General features: G+C 46.7%; 1 protein-coding gene across 1 annotated transcript in view; it reads left to right on the top strand.

Moving 5' to 3' along the window:
- FZD3 (frizzled class receptor 3) overlaps nucleotides 1-20,129 on the top strand; it is a 50,094-nt gene that overhangs the window by 12,315 nt on the left and 17,650 nt on the right. The window contains exons 3-4 of the mRNA XM_050314762.1: nucleotides 12,057-12,253; nucleotides 13,399-14,416. Of these exons, the coding sequence (XP_050170719.1) occupies nucleotides 12,057-12,253; nucleotides 13,399-14,416 (1,215 nt within the window). The remainder of the gene's footprint in view (nucleotides 1-12,056; nucleotides 12,254-13,398; nucleotides 14,417-20,129) is intronic.

Here is a 20,129-nt window from a genome sequence, read left to right as displayed (position 1 = left end):
ATTCTCCCGAGCCCAAATTCTGCCCTTTGACTTCCCTCCCCTCTTCACACCCCTCCCCTCGCCGAGCTTGGCCTCTTGCTCCGCTCCGAGGCTCGTCATCCCCGGGGGTTCCCATGGAAACCAGGGAAGGAAAAATTTGAAAAGAAGGAGCACAAAGGGCCGCTTCGTTTGGATTGGGAACGAGGGACCGGGAAGGCTCCTTGGAGGAGTTCGGGCGGAGGGACCCGAAATTTATCTTTTTTTTTTTTTTTTTTTTTTTTAAATTTGCTTTCAATTTGTGAACTCATGTTGTGTGTTCCCTGTTCCTCGATTTTATGGAACAAAACGTTGTCGTGTCTGCACCACCACGGGGCGAGGGGAAACCTCTTTCTTTTTAAATTCAATGAGAGAACTCCAGTCAGCCCCTCCTTTGCTTCTCCCCCCCTCACGGTTCCAAAAGCATCATTCATGTTTTGAACGTTTTTCTCATAAAACTCAACGTGTTTTTACATTTTTTTTCCCCTTCATAAGGATTTAATCACGCTGTCAATTATCTGACACGTGAACATATGCCATTGATCATAGAATCGTAGAATTATGATCCATTTCTGAATCCCTGCTCCTGAGAATTCCTCCTCATTTTGCATTTTCACCGTCCTGGTCCCGTCTGGGCAGGTGCAGCATGGAAATGTTAACTGGAGAGAAAAGGAGGATAGCAAAGTTTGACCTGGGATTTCAGGTTTGATGCTTAATGGCAATCATAAAATAATAATAATAATAATAATAATAATAATAATAATAATAATATCAGGACAAAAAAATGTGTATCGTGTGATAATGATGTTTTATCTACACGTTTTACAAATGTGTTACACGTTTAAATTTTAATATAAATTTTCAGGGAAGCCTCTCTGTGTCTCCAGGTTTTTCCCTGTAGCTTTTCAAATGACAGATTATCTCCTTCTCACCGAAAAACAACTTTTATAGAAAAAATACCATTTTAAATGGTCTGATTTGAAGAATCTGTCCTCCGGTTTTCCAAACTCCTGTGGCTAAAAATACTGAAAAATCTCAGCCCCTGAAGGTTACACAGACATTTTCTTTACTCTTAACTTTGCAACTGCGGGCAAACCATCCCAGTTACTCAGAATAACCTTAATTATTATCACAAAGAGGCAACAAAATTCTTCAGATCCAGCAGTTTCCTTTTTTTTTCTTTTTTTTCTTTTTTTTTTTTTTTTTCCTCCCTGGCACAACAGGAGGCAGCTGCTTTTGTCTGGGAATAGTAAACTTCCAGGCTTTTAAAATTTAGCCTTGGGTTCCCCTCCCACTCCGGAGTGGCTGCTGTGAATTCCAGGGTCACGGAGGGGACTCCTTGGGAGAGGGGCCTTGGGTTGAGCCAGGGCTGTCTGAGGGTCTGGGGATTGGGGTTCTCCTCCAGTGGGGTCTGATCCTTCTGACACATCCTCTTGTATCCATCAGTGGGATGGATGAAAGGGTTTCACCCACGAGGTGGGGGGCAGTGGGAGCCGATATGAGTGAAGTCATCACGAAGCCCTAACCAATGGAGCATCCTCCTTCTCCAAGCCTTCCCTTCCTTAGAGCCCCACACCTGCTCTTCCCTCAGTTGCATTTTCCATCCTTTCAGAAACATGTAGATGTGAATTTTATATATTTATATATATATATAAAAGCGGATTTTGCATTATTCAGTGGGAAAACACCCCCCTCCCCTTCTTTCTTCTTGCATCACCCTCAAGTGGTTACATCTCCAGGGAGTTTAAGGGACTATTTCTTTATTTATCTGACCTGCTCTTTATGGTTTGATCCCACTGATTCCGTTCCACGTGGATCTTCCCACCCCTGCAGTGATTTCCACCCGGATCCTGACATTTACAGCGCTGAGTTTAAGAAGGACAAAAATATCCCTAAGCAGTCACTGGCTAAGAATATTTTTAAGAGGCTCTCCTTGCACAGCATCCACGGATATTCCCTTATCTTCACATCACTGGAAAACAGTTTGGGTCCATCCTCCTGTGCAGGGGCCTCACGGAGCAGTTGCAAAAGCTTTTTGTCTTCCCTTGTTTCCTTCATCCGTGTCCCCTCTGTCCTCCCACTGTCTTATTAATCCTGTTATTGTGTCTGGCCTTGTCCTACTTGTGAGTGTTTCAGAGGCGTGCAGGGAGCAATTTTTCCTCCCCTCCACCCCCAAAAAGACCAAAATGACGTTCAGGATGCAGCAGAGAGTCAGGCACAAACTTCTGCCCTCAACAGGGAGAAACTCCCGCGCCCTTGAGGGGTAAAATATCCTTTTAAATGTATTTTGAGGGTGCCACAGAAGCAAACAGGCCGAAGCACTGTGGGAATTCCTGTCAAATATTTATCTGGTGAATTATTAACTGCAAGGCAAGGCAAAGAAATCGATGTCAGGAGCTCGAGTTTGTTCTTAGTTTGGCGGTTTTGGTGAGGATTCCAGACTTAGGGGGGCAGAGGGGGGTTCGGATGCTTGCAGGGTGGGTAACAGCTGTCTGGCCGGTGGAAAAGTGGGCTACAATTGCAATTATTTTTAATTCTTTCCCCCCCATGTGCTCCCCTGTAGCGTTCAGCTGTGACCTCATTAACTTGGCACTGAATGGAAGGGACGGTGCTGCCTGATGAATCTCAAAATTTTAATTTACAGCTGCTGCGCTCGCACTCGTTTTAAAAAATGGCTAATGGCTTAAAAATGGTTAAAAGTTGGAGTCGCCAACTAATTACCTCGAAGCTTCTATTTAGAGCGTGAATCGATTTTCATCTCATCTGTTGGGGTAAATTGAGATGTTCTCGGTTATTATCGTTAATCGAGGCGTTCTCCATTAACTTTTCGGTTCTGTGTTCCTGTCTGATGAAGTAGAGGGGCCTCTTTAGTGGCCCTCTTGTAAGTCTGTAATTGGGTCAAAGAAATACATGTTGGGATGGACAATACCCTTTAAAGGCAGTTAAAGAACCCCGGTAAATGGAGTCAGTGTTTGTTGAGAACCTGCGGGCTCGCAGTACGAAATAATCGGGAAGCAAAGAAAAAAATCTCTCTCTGAGGATTGAAAATTCCCCCCCCCCAAATCCAAACCCTGATTTTCTCACTGTCTGTGTCACGTGGGAAGAGTTTTAATGCTTAATTCCAAAACATGGAATTAAAAATTAAATAAAGAAATAAATAAAGCCCTGGCTTTATTTGTCCTTTGTAAGAGCAGCGAGACAGGGTGGTTGTGCACGGAGCCACTCTTGGGTTTTCCCCTCAAACTTTCAGGGGAATTTACACATTTTACTGAGCAAAATCTGCATGATACCATTATCTGCCCACATCTACCCAATTAAAGCGTGTGAGGAGTGCTTAAGTGCCGCAGCTTTGCTTTCCCCGTGCTGGAAGTTGGCTGAAATAATCCCCAAATCAGGTGTAATCCCTTGAGAATCCTCGCAGCCAAAATAGTCTGGAGTTGTAAATTGTAAAAAAAAAAAACCAAACCCTATTATTTGTGTGTGAGAGAGAAGAGAAGAGGTAAGAGCTGTAGTAGAGGAATTAAAAAACGAAGTGGGAAGTGCTGTTGAGTTGAGATTTGGAGATGGTGCAGCTTGATTTGGATGGATTCTGCTCCAGTGAATGCATAGATATTAGGGAAAAAATCTTCCCTGTGAGGGTGGGGAGGGGCTGGGATGGAATTCCTAGAGAAGCTGTGGGTGCCTCTGGATCCCTGGAAGCGTCCAAGGCCAGGTTGGAGCAACCTGGGATAGTGGGAGGTGTCCCTGCCCACAGCAGGGGGTGGGATTGGATGATCTTTAAGGCCCCTTCCCACCCAAACCAGTCTGGGAATTCCATGATTCCATGACAGGAGGGACAGCAGGGCCCCAGAGCTTGTGGAAAGGAACACAGGAAAACCATCCTGAGCTATTTATGGACGTGGAACAACCTGCTGATTTTTGAGTTCCTGATACCAAAGGACAGCTCAGCGTGCCGGACTGACGGCTCAACCCGCCTGCAAAGTACCCAGGAGGGAAAGAAAAAAGCTGTCAAGCCACTAAACAATATATTTTAATTATTGCCCTGTGAAATATCCTTGATTTTGAGGCCCAAAAAATGTAAATCTTCTCTCCCATCCAATTAAGGAGGGGGAGGTGTTTTTGCTGGTGTGTAGATGGAACAGATGGTCTGTAACGTCAGATTAAGACACAGCTGTTAAAATGATCAGCGTTCATGTTACAGATAGGTTTTATTTGCCATCCAGAATAATTTTTTACAGTGTAAATCCAGCAGATTATGTGCTTACTGCTCATGTTTATTTATGCATATGGTTGTGTTGGATCAGTGTGCTCTCCTCCTCTCCGAGCCATATATAGCAAAAATAAAAAAAAAGACTTTTCCCCAGAGATGGAATCACTGGATCACCTGAGTATTTTGGATTTTCAATTTGGACAGTCCAGAAAAGTTTCAATGTGTAGCCAACACACATCTGTGAAATAATTTGGCACAAAATTGATTTGGGTTTTTTTGTGTAACAGAGAATTCCAAAGCAATTGTCTTTGTGGGTGTTGCAGGATCGTTCCCTGAAGTCTTCAGGTGAGGTTTGTCGTGACTTTTCACAGGGGCACAATTATTTGGGGGAGAGGTTTGCTGTGGGTTTCCATAGGAGCAAAATTGAGTCGTTCAACCTGTTCCCAGGGAGATGCTGGTCCTGGTGTAGCCAGGGAAGGGCACGGGAGTTGCTGGATGGCAGCTCCTTCTTGGAGAACACCTTGTGGCCTTCACAGCTCAGGCACTGAGGGGGTTTATTACAGCTGAGCCTGCCACTGTTTTCTCATCCATGAAACCAGGTGTTTTGGGAGGATTTTGGGGAGATTTTGTGAGGTCAGGCTGGCTGCCGAGGGAGTGGCAAAATAGAGCGTCCTGAATTTCGGTGTGGTTTGTCTCGTGCAGCTTTCTGCCTGCCAGAGGTTCTGCTCCTGCTTTAGACAACCTGGCTCCTTAAACCAGGTCAAAACTAAGCTTAGAAAATAAAGGAATGGATCAACCAAGGTGCTGATCAACCTCCCTGCCCAGGGAGGTGCTGGAGTCCCCGTCCCTGTCCAAGGAAGGACTGGACGTGGCACTCAGTGCTCTGGGCTGGGTGACAAGGTGGGGATCAGGCAAAGGCTGGACTCAGTCTCTGAGGTCTTTTCCAACCTAAATGACGATTCTCTGTTAAGCAGCAAAGATATTTGGATGCAAATGTTCATCCAACTCAACATTCAGGATTTGATCCTGACTTTTCCACCCGGCTAAGCGGTCCAAATGCAGCAGGTGTGGCTTTCAGGTTGAATTCATGGGTGGCCTAAATCCATCTTAAACCCAAGTCAGGGTGCAGGAGGTTGGTGGCAGGGACAGGGCAGGGCTGGATGAACTCCTGCCCCTCAGGAAACTGTCCCTGAAAGGGCATTAGATGGCAACTTGGATTTGTCCTCATTTCACGGCCGTGTGGGAGGAGGAAGGTGACAACTGTACGGTTCACACCTGCTTTGAAGGCAGGCAGAATACCATGGGTTCCCTTGGCTGGTCTGCCAAGAAGCACTTTGGCTTGACTCTCAAAATTCAGGGAACAGAAGCCTTCTTCCACCCTCATCCCACTGGAAAACGTGGAGTTTCGTGGCTCCATGAGGAGCTGGCTTGTGATATTAAACTCTGCTACGTCAGCTGGGTGAAAACCCCCAGTGAGTGAAGTCACACACGAGGCAGCAGAAGCCATCAGGCCTTTGGGAGGTAAAATTAAATTCTCTTCTGTAAGAAGGTTCAGTATAATTCTATGTAATATATTATTAATTAATTATACCTGGAAAGCCAACCCGTCTGGTTTGACTCTGCAGGGCGTCGATGCTGGGTGTTCTGTGGCAGACTCTGCCCTCCTGGGTGCGGATAAAATGAAAAAAAGTGAGGCAAATCCAATGGGTGATTTTGGATCTCGACCCTGCCCTTAGATGGATTTGCCCTCGTGTTTCTGATTTCCAGAAATCCCCTTTTTTTTTTTTAATTTTTTGGAGCACTGAAGAGCCTGATCTGCCTGTCAGACTCCACCGTGTGCTCTCCAGTCAGCATCAAGAATCCATCAAAGCTCCATCACACTCTGTCTGCTCTTGGAATGTTGTCTCTGCAGCCACAGGAGATAGAAATGTGCCATTTCTGTGAAAAACTGGATTTTTGACAAGACTTAACCTCTCCTGCCCTGCTGCTTGTCCAGGCCAAGTGTGTTTTATGGTGTCTTGACAGGATCTAAACCGCAGTCCAGAGCACTGGGTATTCATTTCCCTTTGGAATTCTCCCAGGCTCATCACACAGCAGGCATATGGAGAGGAAGGAGGAAGCCCGAACCACCTCAGCTGTCAGATAAAAACTAACACTTCTTGCAAGTGGAAATGGTTACCAGGGCCACCCATCTGCATCCACCGGCTCCTAACGCGTAAAACCCACTCCCAGGAAAAGTGCAAATTGACAGATGGGCCCCGTCTTTTCCGTGCCTTCCAGAGGAACTTTGGAATTTCAGATGAAGCAGGAGAGACATCTTTAAAGAACAAGAGCAGATGGCTTTGCTTTTTAGTCATACAGGCAGCGATTAATGTCAGTTGCTGTCTTTTAACTACTTTAAACTTTATCCTGCCTTTTTTTTCTCCCCCCCCTGCAGATGAGAAATTAAACCTTGGCCGTCTGTTTGCAGACACAACATTTAGGGTGGTTTCGTGATTGCTGCCCTTTCAGACTAAGGCAGGTAAAATAATTGATCTGAGGTTTGAAAGTAAATAACAGGGTGAGTGTCTGGTTCAACCTATAGCATGAAAAAAAAAAAAAAGGAGTACTTAAACCCAGAGTAATTACGTGTCTTTTTTATTGTTGGAGTTACTTAAATAGCTATTTAAATGCAGACATCTATTTTTAGTGCTAAGGTAAAAAAAAAACCTGATTTTTTTTTTTTCCCTTCCCAACCACTAAAGTGTCAATCTAATCCTCGTTGCAACCATGTTTTTTCCAGCTACCAACAAATTATGAGACCTGGGATTTGGGAACGCGGTGGGTTATGGGGTTTATAGGGATAAATGTGTGGAGAGCTTTATTCCAAGCTGAAGGATGAGCTCAGCAGGCAGCCAGAACTCTGCCCCATTTGGCTTTTTTTTTTTTTTAATATGTGCAAAGCTAGAAACGACTACAAAAATAAAAGCATATCTCAGTTTCTCAACAAGGAAGTCAGTGGTGAGGTAAGTTTGGCTGCGCTTTCTGCCAGGTGTTCCGCACTAAACGTGTCCTGGCACTGTGCAGTCAGAGCAGGCTTGGGCAAAGTAGACCTGGGGCCTTCAGAAAACAGAAAGAAGTGTCTGCAGTGAAGCTGCAGCTCCAGAGCCACGTTAATTTTGGGCAGGGGATGGATTGATTCCAGAAGAAACAGCCTCGCTCTCACACACCTGAGTGCGTTCCTGGCCCTTTGTGCCACCGTTCCTGAGTGTCACCGTCCCGCTCCAACCGAGCTCGGGCGGGAAAAGAGGGAATGGCTCCGTTTTCCTGGCAGAGCACCCCAAATCAGTGCCCTTTGCCAAGCACCTGCCCTGCTGTGCCTGGGGGAACATTCCCTGAGCTTCTTCAGGAGGCCCCGGGTGGGTGAAGTGAAGGCAGGACCCTCGAGCCGCAGCCCGGTTGAAAGTTGGCGTCAGGTGTTTGTTCCAGCGGGGGATTAACCTAAAACGAGGCATTTCCAGGTGAATTGTGTGCAGCAGGAGAGTGGAGTGCAGGCTCCGGGAAACCTGGCAAGCTTAGAGGAGCGGGGGGACTCTGGAAAACAAGATTTCCGCTGTCTCCAGAAAACCAGGTCTGCTCGGGGAGAGCTGTGGTCATCAAAAGCAGCCTCACCAGGAGCTGTCTGAAGAGTTAAAAACCCAGCAGCAGCCTCAGGGGAGGCAGCCTGGAAGGCAGCATCGCCCCCTCCCCGTGCCCTTTGAGATACAATTCCAGCCTTTTTCTCCTGATGAACAGCAGGGTAAATCAAAGAGGCAGGGCAGAAAGAGCAGCTCCCGTGGCTGGATGTGCCCCGAGGCAGCTGCTTCCACCAGAGAATTGCAAAGAGCAATTGACAGTCATAGCATCACTCTCTTCCCAGGAGCCCGAGGGGAGAAAACTTCCCTCCTTCCCTCCATGAGTTTATGAGAACGCTTCCTGTTTCGTTCTCTGTTCAAAGGGTGGAACAGATAAGGGGAGGGAAAAAAAAAAAAAATCGCCAAAATAATTCGCTTTAAACCTTGTGTTGTCACTGCCTGAGTAACAGCCAGTTTTAAAGTGGCTACTGGTGTGTAAAATAAAGAGAAGAATTTGGTTTATTGGCTGAGAGATAATGGTTTATTATCTCTCTTAATATTATTCTCTTAATATGAGAAGTCTGAAACGCGGGTCCAGGGGGTATTTAAGAGACAGAATTATTGCTCTTGCTTTGTAACCGAAAATGAGAATTTGTTCAGAAAATTATTGGGGGGGGGGGCAGGGAAATGGACTTATTATTCCATCTTTCCTTTGTCTTTAGTTCCTTGGGAGATGAAAGCTGGGGGAGGTGGAATTGGATGATCTTTGAGGTCCCTTCCAACCCAAACCATTCTGTGATTCCATGATCCCCTCCTGAAGGCAAAACTAAGGCAAGCAGGAAACTTCTGCTCTCTGTCAGAGAGTGGCCATTAAAGCTTTTTTTCCAGCAGGTGGGAATTGTAGGGAAAGAGGGAGCTGGGGCCACATTGCTGGGAATCGGGAAATTTTGGAAGGAATTTGTGTGGTCATAAAGGTTGTTCCCAGAGGTGGAAGGACCCAGTGGGTGTAGAACTGGGAATATCTTACACAGTGGTGTGATCTGGTGTATTTTAAGTACTTCCAGGAGTGCACAAGTTTATCTCCCCTTAAACATTTCTCTCTTCCCTTTCTGGGATTTCCCAGGACTTGGCCCCAGTTACTGAAATCGGTTTGTCCCTCACGCCTTCCCTTGTCCTTGCCCTCTTCCCTTTCCCTCTTGGAGCTCTTCAAGAGGCCTTTTTTCAAAAGCACATCCCATTTCACAGGGAGCCCTTTGTTAGGCACCAGGGCTTGATGTCATAACTTGCACCGAGTCCTAGGGCAAGAGCCTGAAAAGAGTCTTTTAATGCCCCTGGCTTTAGTTTTAATAGGGAACAACATAATCAGTGGGTGGAAGTGACTTTTCATCTTGGGAGCTGCAAGGGGGTAGGATGATTTTGAGATAATTTTAGGGATGGGGCACTTGAAGACACAGATGCTGCTGCTGTTGCTGCTTGGAAGCAGGTCAGTCTCTTTTCCTGCCTCACAAGGAGTTGTTGTAGGGTTCTTTTTCCTTCTCCTGTTCTCCAGCTGAGCCTCCTCGTGATTTTAAAATGATTTGATTGTAATTCAGAAAGAGAGTTTTTGTTCTGCCTGCAGATGCTGTCGGTCCTGCTGGATTAACCCTGCTTAGAAGGGAATTTCTCCAGGAATCTGCAGAGCCATTTAGGTTGGAAAAGACTTCTGGGATCATGGAGTCCAACCTGTGACCCAGTCCCCACCTTGTCACCCAACCCAGAGCGCTGAGTGACACGTCCAGTCATTCCTTGGACACCTCCAGGGATGGGGACTCCACCACCTCCCTGAGAAACCTGTTCCAATGTTTAATAACCCTTTCCATGAAGAAATTCCACCTGAAATCCACCCTGAACCTCCCCTTGAGGCCATTTCCTCTTGTCCTGCCCCTCCTTCCCTGGGAGAAGAGGCTGGGATTGCCTGGATTGAGTAAATCTCTTCTGTGTTTTGAGGAATATGCCAAGGCTGAGCTCAAAACCAGCCCCTTCCCAGCACCCAAAGTGCACCTGCCATGCCTTCTGTGGGACTCTTCTGGGAAAATCCAGTTATTCCAGTGTTATTTCAGATGTTTTGGGTGTCCTGGTACCTCTTTTTTCCCTTTGCTTTGGAATATCCATGATCTGGAGCTGTGTTTGCACACCTTGGTTCAGCTTCTCCAACTCATGCAAAGCCCAACAGATCTTTTAATGAAGGCAAAACATCAGGAAAAGAGGAATTTCTGGAACACCCTTCCTTAACTGGAGTTGTAGCAGAGGAGAGTAGGGGAGCATTTGTCAGGAGAACTTGAAATTTAGGTGTGGAAAGCTGCAGTGGCAGGAGGCAAGATTCAAGGATCAAGCCAGGAATGAAAACAACAGCTCTTTTTCATAAAGATATAACTCAATTTTCTCATTTTCGAGGTTCTTTGAAAAGAAAGAGAGTTAAACAATTCCTTGATTTTCCCTTTGCATCAGATAAAGGAAGACTTACCTTCAGCTTTTCCAGTCATGACTCCCTGCAATCGATTCCTTGGATCCACGAGGTCAAACAACGCCTTTAACCGTGCTGTGGGTCCTAAACATTCAAAAATAAAAACACATTTATGCATCTGAAGTGCCTGTCCAGCCAAACAGAAAGATTCCCGTGGGTCACACGAGCTTGTAAATGTAAATACTTTCCAACTGCTGGCTGCTTTTTTCCTCGTGGATGACTTTCTGCTGCTCTTCACGCGGGTTGTTGCCAAATTGCACAGCTCTCCTGTCAGGGAACACTGGAAAAAATGAAGGGTATTTAATCAGTTTGGTAAATAATAAATATTAAAAAACCAAACCAAAACAAAAACCAAAACAGTAAAATCACAGCGTGGTTGGGTCTTGTATTCCAAAAATTAACCTTCTGCAGGGAAAAGGAAGAACTGAAAGAGTAAAGAGGTGATAAGAGAGAAGTGAGGTTGAAACTTTTCCTTGTAATTCCTAGTATTTCTCATTTACATTGCCCCAGAAGATGACCTATTTTTTTGTTGTTTAGTCTGTTCTACTCTATAGTTTGGAAAAGGAAAAAAAAAAAAAGCTGAACTGGTTTAAAATACTTCTCAGGAAATTGCTGCTGGCAAATATAATCTTCCTGCAGCTCCTCTTCAGCTTCAGTTCTAATAAGATTTAGGGTTTATATGTATTTATCTGCAGCAGGTTCATTTGTGCTTCAGCTATTGCACCACAAACTCTGAAGATTAGGCTCCCTTTTGCTCTGTAATCCTGCCTGGCTGGGGAGAAAGGGAAACTCTGGCGTCAAAATAATGTTTCATTCCAGAGTTGTAAGTCGTGATGGATCTCAGTCTTCTGTATCCCGGAATATTCCACTCTCAGAGGGATATAATTGATCTTACATTAACATCCAAAGAGATGGCGAGGCTTTGGAGAGTGGTAAGTGCCACACAGGCTTGGAATAAAATATTGATTAACTCCTGGAGAGTTTTAAAGGCGAGTCAGAGCGGAGCGAACCCTCGTGGGGTAGTAAGAAGATAACGTGGATTATCAACGTGCGCCAGCTTCTATTCAGACATAAATCCCTGCCCCACTTATTTCTCCTCCTTTTTCATCTTCAGAAATGCTCAAGACCAGCTGTATTTGCCCAACTGTGATGGATTTCCTCTCTCTGAGTTTTCCAAGGAGCGTTGCTCCCGCTGATACTCAGACCTGTCATAAAAGCACCGCGGGAGCACGAGACACCGGCCTTTCTTTCTCTGACTCGGGTTTTTTTTTTTCCAGGCTTTGATTTCACGGTGCCTTCTGATGGCTAGGGAAGAAATGACATATTTAACGTGCCTTCTCTGTGGTTGCAGCCCTTCCCTGGGAGCTGGGAAGTTGATGAGAGTTTATATGACAATGACAGCGTGCAGGTTGGGACTGTTTTCCTTCCGCAGATGCGCTCTGATGGTAGGACTGAAATTCCCCTGGGGTGGGGGTGGGGTGGTTTAGCTGCTTAATTCCCTCTGCTTTTAAGGCAAATCAAGGGCACAAATGTCCCTTGTGAATCGCTGTCATTGTCCCCAGGCTTCTTGATCACCTGTCTTCCCAAAATACCTGATCACTCCAACAGAGAAACGAGGTTGGAACTCCTTACGGGTTGCGATGAGACAAATCAAAGCTTCGGGTGGAACCCCCTGCGTATGATCTGTCTGTGGCCCTTAAACCCCAGCTTTTTTTTTTTTTTTTTTCCTCCCCAGCCCTTCCACCCGATGGTGAATTTGGAATGCTCCCGGGATTTCCGGCCCTTCCTGTGCGCCCTGTACGCCCCGGTGTGCATGGAGTACGGGCGGGTGACGCTGCCCTGCCGCCGCCTCTGCCAGAGGGCCTACAGCGAGTGCTCCAAGCTCATGGAGATGTTTGGGGTGGCCTGGCCCGAGGACATGGAGTGCACCAGGTGAGAAGATCTGACCGAGTTGTTTTTTTTTTTTTTTTTTTTTTCCCCCTTTCACAACCCCCCAGGTAAAATTTTGGCACCGTCTCAGGGGTTTTATGGTCTCGGGCAGGTGTTTTGGGTGTTTTCCGCTGCAAGTGCCCGTGTTTTCCGTTCCACTTTTCCCGGCCTGTTTTTACTGATTCCTGTTTCCTGGTTCCTATTTCCGTCACCTGCCCCATAATTGAAAAACTGGCTGGGTTTGAGGAGCATAAAATCTCAAAGATTTCTCTGTTTTCAGAGCATCTACTTCTTGTTGAGCTCGTGTGCAAACAGCAGTTTTCAGGTTTACATTACACAAATAACTTACAGAAAAAGCACGTGATGAAGCTCCAAACTATTTGAAACAGAACGTGCATGAAATTAAAAACAATACCTTCTGCTTTATTTTTTTTTATATATATATAATTGACTCCAACAGTCAAAATACAGAACCACAAACAGGAAGAAATAGTTTCTCTTACAGTTGGATTGGAGAGAAGGAAAAGCAATTAAAAATTATTTTAGCAAAATAAGTCAGAGGGTGCTTGTAGTGTGTGGAATCCCTCCAGTCTCTCCTCCAGCAGTCCTTAGCCCCCAGACAGAGCTTTAATCACACATATATCTTCATCATAATTTCAATTTTTGAATACTGGGTTGGATTTTTGACGTAACCATCTCACTGTCCCGAGAGCAGCAAGTGAAGTTACTTAGGAAAGGCTTTAAAATGCACTATAAAACCCTGCTACCAAGGGCACACGGTCTCAGTTTACAGCGAGATTAAATTTACAGACCTCCTGAGATGGATTTTGTACCCTCACCTTTATCCCTGAAGCCCCAGTGGGCTCCTTGTCCACTTATTCCTCTGTTTAATTTTTAAACCTATTTTGCAGTTTTGACACCCACTGCGCTCCGGGACGAGGAGCTCTGGGAGTTTGGGTGTAAACAGTGCAGTGTTTCGTGGACTCCCCCTAATTTGGATTGTCCGTCCTCGCTCCGGTTGGCACGCCTGAAGTCCCACCTAGAGATGAGGTTACTGTGCCTTGAAGTCACACGTGCAGATGAGGTCACTGATCTTTGCAAAGGGCATGGGGATTCCTCCTGTAAACCCTCCTGTTCCCACTTTTCAGGTTCCCCGACTGCGACGAGCCGTACCCTCGCCTCGTTGACCTCAGCGCGGCCGGGGAGCCCACGGAAGAGGCCCCCATGGCGGTGCAGAGGGATTACGGCTTTTGGTGCCCCCGGGAGCTGAAAATAGACCCCGACCTGGGCTACTCCTTCCTGAGGGTGCGCGACTGCTCCCCTCCCTGCCCCAACATGTACTTCCGCCGCGAGGAGCTCTCCTTCGCCCGCTACTTCATCGGCGTCATCTCCATCGTCTGCCTCTCCGCCACCTTGTTCACCTTCCTCACCTTCCTGATCGACGTCACGCGGTTCCGCTACCCGGAGCGGCCCATCATCTTCTACGCCGTCTGCTACATGATGGTGTCCCTCATCTTCTTCATCGGCTTCCTGCTGGAGGACCGCGTGGCGTGCAACGCCTCCAGCCCCGCCCAGTACAAGGCGTCCACCGTGACCCAGGGCTCCCACAACAAGGCCTGCACCATGCTCTTCATGGTGCTCTACTTCTTCACCATGGCCGGCAGCGTGTGGTGGGTCATCCTCACCATCACCTGGTTCCTGGCCGCCGTGCCCAAGTGGGGCAGCGAGGCCATCGAGAAGAAGGCCTTGCTCTTCCACGCCAGCGCCTGGGGCATCCCGGGCACCCTCACCATCATCCTCTTGGCCATGAACAAGATCGAGGGCGACAACATCAGCGGCGTGTGCTTCGTCGGCCTCTACGACGTGGACGCGCTGAGGTACTTCGTCCTCGCCCCTCTCTGCCTCTACGTCGTCGTGGGAGTCTCCCTCCTCCTGGCCGGGATCATCTCCCTCAACCGGGTGCGCATCGAGATCCCGCTGGAGAAGGAGAACCAGGACAAGCTGGTGAAGTTCATGATCCGCATCGGCGTCTTCAGCGTCCTGTACCTCGTGCCGCTGCTGGTCGTCATCGGCTGCTACTTCTACGAGCAGGCTTACCGCGGCGTGTGGGAGACCACGTGGATCCAGGAGCGCTGCCGGGAATACCACATCCCGTGTCCCTACCAGGTGAGGAGCGGCCGCGGATGGTGAGGCGTGGCGAGGGTTGCTTGCCCGAGCGATTCGAGTTTGGGCGTCGGGGTTACTCGTCTGGATGGCTTGAGGATGGCAGCTCGGGGATGGCAACTGGATTACTTATCCAGATGGTTTGAGGATGGCAAGAACGTGGCCATCCCTGACTTTCAGGTTGGAAAAGACCTCTGGGATCATCGAGTCCAACCTGTGACCCAGTCCCCACCTTGTCACCCAGCCCAGAGCGCTGAGTGACACGTCCAGTCATTCCTTGGACACCTCCAGGGGTGGGGACTCCACCACCTCCCTGGGAAACCTGTTCCAATGTTTAATAACCCTTTCCATGAAGAAATTCCACCTGAAGTCCACCCTGAAGCTCCCCTTGAGGCCATTTCCTCTTGTCCTGCCCCTCCTTCCCTGGGAGAAGAGGCTGGGATTGCTGGGATTGAGTAAATCTCTTCTGTGTTTTGAGGAATATGCCAAGGCTGAGCTCAAAACCAACCCCTTCCCAGCACCCAAAGTGCACCTGCCGTGCCTTCTGTGGGACTCCTCTGGGAAAATCCAGTTATTCCAGTGTTATTTCAGATGTTTTGGGTGTCCTGGTACCTCTTTTTTCCCTTTGCTTTGGAATATCCATGATCTGGAGCTGTGTTTGCACACCTTGGTTCAGCTTCTTCAACTCATGCAAAGCCCAACAGATCTTTTAATGAAGGCAAAACAGCAGGAAAAGTCAGGGATGGCCAAGTTCTTGCCATCCTCAAACCACGTGGATAAGCCTTTGGGCCCTCTGGTGTTGATGGAAAACTGGAGGCTTCCCTCCTTTTTTTTGTGGAATTTCAGGGCTTTGTGGGACCCATCGGGGGTTATAAAGTCGTTATTTTGAACCAACTTCACCACCAGGACTTCAGGAGTTCGTTTGTGGCCGTGAGAGGAGTGGGAGTTGCCCCGGGTGGGTGGGATTTTGGCTCCTGAGCCGAGGCGTCGTCAGCTCGAGCGCTTGGGGTTTTTTCGGCTCCTCGTCTGTCGGCCCGCAGGAGTTTTTGGTGCTTTGAATTGCCTGGTGGTTCTGCCCTCCTTCTGCGTGTCAGAAAAACATCTGTGTAAAATCTTACTTCGTGTGTCTCCTGAAGAAAACCAGAGCTCGCAGCTTATCGGGTTTCTTTTGTTTTGTTTTATTTTTAATCATCGCTTGCCTGCTCAGTTTAATTCAGTTATCACAGGAACAGGAGCCTCTCGAGGTCAAACTGTCCCCTGGTTTATTCAGTTTTATTCTGATGCACCTAAACCAAAGTATTTTAAGGTGTTAAATTACTTGAAACCTACTCTGAGCCAAAGTGGGGAATTGCTTTTGGAAGGATTGCACAGATATTTCCTTTAACTTGTTTGAAAGGAACTCTGTTTCCAGGAGGTTTTACAGCAAATGCCAGCACCTACAGGGATATTAAAAATCAGGATTTTGGGCTCTGAAGCAGTTAAAACACCAGCTGAATCATCAGAGCTCACCTTTTAATGCAATCAAAGTATCACTTAAAGGTTTGGCTTAGGCTGGATAATAATCATTTTATTGCCTTTTAACCCTTTGTGCTGTTTTCCCTGTTGGCTTTTATTGGGGTGGGACTCTTCCATCCAACATTTTTCTGGCAGGAAACCTCTGGCAGTGGGATGGGTGAGGGGGGTGTTGTGTGCAGTTTCATGGGTTTGATTGAGTCTCCCTTGCTGCAGGTTTTGATTATTTACTTAGTACTTATAATATTTAATTTATTGATATTTTAATTTAATAGTTTAATCTTTTATTCACTGCTTTTAAAAAAAAAAGGGGGGAAAGGGGCTGTGAGACTGTCCCTTGATTAACTTAAAACAAATCTGAAATTCCTATCAGAATCTATAAAACCAAGAGGGATTTTTTTTTTGATTGGTTGGTTTTTGGGGTTTTTTTTTGGTTTTTTTTTTTGTTCCCTCCAAAACTTAAGCTGCCCAGCTGAGGGCTGAAATCCTGGCTGGTGGAATAACAAAATCCTGTAGGGGAAGAAAACAAAACCCGCTCCTCCAATCCCCAGCAAACCCTTGGATAATGGCTCAGCGGGAGTCAAAAGAACAATAATGGTTTCATTCACATCAAATTGGGTTGAAGGACCCAGGGACCCCGGGAACCATTAGAAGGTTTTGTTTTTTGGTTGGTTTTTTTTTTTGTTTTCCTTTTAACCCATCCATTTAGGGTTTGGTTGTTGTGGGTTTTTTTTTTATCCTCCCCCCCCCCCAACTAAACGTGCTTCCCTAATTAAACAATCCACAGTTACAATTGAAACAGATTTCCAAAGCTGGGAGGGGGGGGGGAGGAAAAGAGGGGAATAATTTTGTCCTTAGATCATGCCAGGGAAAGACATTGTTAAATTGGGGGAAATGTGGGGCTTTGTGGGGAGTATCCCTCCCTTCCTAAGTAAAATCTGATTTTTATCAGCAATTCATGTTATTAAACTCAACTCCGAATATCTGAGTGTCTATCAGACCATCCCAAACTGACAAGCTGGAGTTGGCTCCACGTGGATTTTGGGGGAGTTTATGTGCAAAGCTCACCCAGGGTTGTGATGGTTGTGATTTTTATCCCCTCTCCCCCTGATAGCAGCAAATCCAAGGCTGAAAATCCCCCGAGTCCCTTCAAGCGTTGCATCGTCTTTGCCACCAGAGATGTTGGCACAGTCATTTATTCTGGAAAATTCCTGATGGGGGTGGTGGTGGTGGGGGTTTGGAATATGCAGCTGCTCCAGCTCTTCCTCCCTCCTGCCTGACTGCTCCGTGTGGGAAAGACCACGGGGTTAATCCTGGGCTGGATTCTCCCGGATGCTCCCGAGTCGGAGAGAGCTGCTGGTCCAGGGAAAACTTGTGTTTTTCCACAAGGACAGGGAATTAATTCCCGGTATTCCAGCTCTCTGAGGAGGAAGTGGAGCTCATGTTACCTACCTTACCTTGCCCTTGGTGTCCTCCAGGCTCCCAAAGTTTCTGGGAGAGGCTGGGAAAGAGGGGAAGGGTTTGTAGGAGCTGTGGCAGCTCCGTGACCACATCCCAGCCCTCAGTTTTCTAAAATTATCCTTTCCCAACCCCTGCCATGGGCAGGGACACCTTCCACTAGCCCAGGTTGCTCCAAGCCCCGTCCAACCTGGCCTTGGACACTTCCAGGGATCCAGAGGCAGCCACAGCTTCTCTGGGCAACCTGTGCCAGGGCCTCACCATCCTCCCAGGGAAGAATTCCTTCCCAATCTCCCATCTCTCCCTGCCCTCTGGCAGTGGGAAGCCATTCCCTGTGTCCTGTCCCTCCATCCCTTGTCCAAAGTCCCTCTCCATCCTTCTTGTGGTCTCCCTTCAGAAATGAAGGGAGAAAAAAAGCAGGGAAGTGGACACATTCCAATCATAAAATAATCACATTTAGTCATCTCTTGCTTCAAAATCCATGTTTGCTGTTCCTCCTCCCAGTTGTGTTTGGGGAAATAATTCCACATGCTCCTATGGCTGTTCAGTGGGGTATCATCATCATCATCATCATCATCATCACCATCATCATCTCTCTAATAGTTTCCCCATTCTTAATAAGTTCTTGGTACTGGCCTGGCTTGTCAAGTTCAGCTCTCAAAGTTTGTCTCTTTGCTCTCTTACTTTGCAATTCCTACCTGGATGCTGATGGGATCATCATCATGATGATGTCGTCCTGTGGGAACTCAATCAGGTGAAGCGATGGATAAAATTATGACCACTCACTCTCCAACAGCTCAGGCTCTCAAAACTGGCATGAATTTGGCCAAAAAGTGAAATAGATGCTCACAAAAGTCTGTCCCCAGAGCTGGTTTTATTTCACGTTTCTCTTACGAAAAGTAGGAGATGAAACGGCCCAAATAAACCCCATCAGATTTCCTGCAAAGTCAAGTAAGTTCTGAGTTAAGATTCATTTCTTTTAAATCCAAATGCAAATGGACTCTTCCCAGTTGCCATGGGTGTTTCAGGGCCAGGCTGGCACTGGGCTGGTGGGAGAAAACTCCCAATTTGGATACTTACTGAAGAGAAAAAAAAAAAAAAGAAGAATAAACTATTTCAAAGGCTTTTGCTGCCCTAATGGGAGTCCTTGAGGAGTGGAACTGAGCACTGGGAATTAATTATCTTTGCCTGGGAGCTGATATATTCATCATTTCCCTGCTCCTGGACTGAAAGTGCTGCCTTGCTGAGAGCGAAGGTGATGCCCCTGCTTGTGTTTTCCATGTTATTTGGAGGAGGGGAAGCAGATGTGGATTTACTATTGATGGGAAAGACCTGACAGTGGGGTGAGTTTGTAGAACAAATTCAACCTCTTGATTTTTACACCAGAAATCCTCTTTTATTTCCCACTAGGAGCTCAGTTTTGTGCTGGATGCTGAATATCCATCATTTATTTCGTGTCAGGTGCCTCCACTATCCCAGGTTGCTCCAAGCCCCATCCAGCACAGCCTTGGCCACTTCCAGGGATGGAACATGATTTGTACCTGACTTAATTACTTACCTGTTTTGAGAAGTCACATTTGCTCTTATTTGGTATTTTTATTGTAGGATTTTTGCCACAAAGTCCTGGTGACATTTTTGGGAGGAAGGGGTAGGAGAAATGTGGGTTGGTTTGGTGTTTTTTTGCAATCAGTCCCCTTCAGAAATCAGAATAAACCCTCATTAAACCTCACCCTTTTAAACTCACTTTGTAGATCCTGACCAGCCTAGGTGTGAATCCTTCTAATCATTCCAGAAAGAAAATGTGGGAAGAGGCTTTTTTTTTTTTTTCCCCATTTTTTTCAGGAGAAGCCATAAAAATAAGCACTGGGATTTGGGAATCCCTTGGACAGATAGTTTTGCTTTGCTAAGGGTTTTATAAACGTGCAGGAACAACGAGCTACAACCCAACTCCTTTCCAAAAGCAATTTTCACTGAGTTCTTTGAAGCAGCCACCGAGCTTATCTCGAAATCTTCTCTCTGCTCTCCTTCTGATCTTCGCTTTAAAAGAGATTAAACCTGCCCTTGGTGCTTGGAAGAACTTAATTATTCAGGTGATGTAATAGCGGATGTGGCTTTTATCAGCAGCAAAAAATTGACAATCCAGCCCGGTTTTTTCCCCCCCTTCTCCGAGTGTTTCATTCCAAGTGGAGGGTTGGTGGTTTTTTTTTTGCTGGAGATGGGAGTTCTCAGCCACTCCCTCCTGGTGGAGAAGAGGACGGGGTTGTGGTTGCCCTGGGATATCAAAAGTGGGAAGAGAAGGAACGTTTTGTTCGTGGCACCTCTTGGGAGAGACCAGGGAAGAGCAAAGTGCCCACTTGCCAATCTGTTGCTGGTGATATTAAAACTCTTAACACCGTGGGGGAATTTGTTCTAAACGTTAGAGAAGTGGATTTTAGTGTCAGGGTTGAGCTCTGGTCGCCCGCTGATGATTTTGGCTCGGTCTGTCAGCTTTTCCCGCCTCCCGTTTTCACGGGTTTGATCTAAAAATGGTTCGTTTTCAAGATCATTTTGGATGTGGCCTCTCTGCCCTGTGGGTTCTGTAAAAGTTGGGATAGTGGGAGGTTGGAATGAGATGGGCTTTGAGGTTCCTTCCCAACCCAAACCATTCCCGTGTCCCAAAATTAACTCCATTGCCACCAAAATCTCTTCATTTCGGGATGTTTTGGTTCACCAGCGGCTCTTAAGTTGCCTTTTTTTTTAAAAGTCC

This window comes from Myiozetetes cayanensis, unplaced genomic scaffold, assembly GCF_022539395.1.
Source record: "Myiozetetes cayanensis isolate MyiCay16 unplaced genomic scaffold, myiCay2020 scf2-11, whole genome shotgun sequence".
NCBI classification, from domain to species: domain Eukaryota; kingdom Metazoa; phylum Chordata; class Aves; order Passeriformes; family Tyrannidae; genus Myiozetetes; species Myiozetetes cayanensis.
The sequence above is the reverse complement of the archived record's forward strand: the minus strand, read 5'-3'. Positions and strand labels throughout refer to the sequence as shown.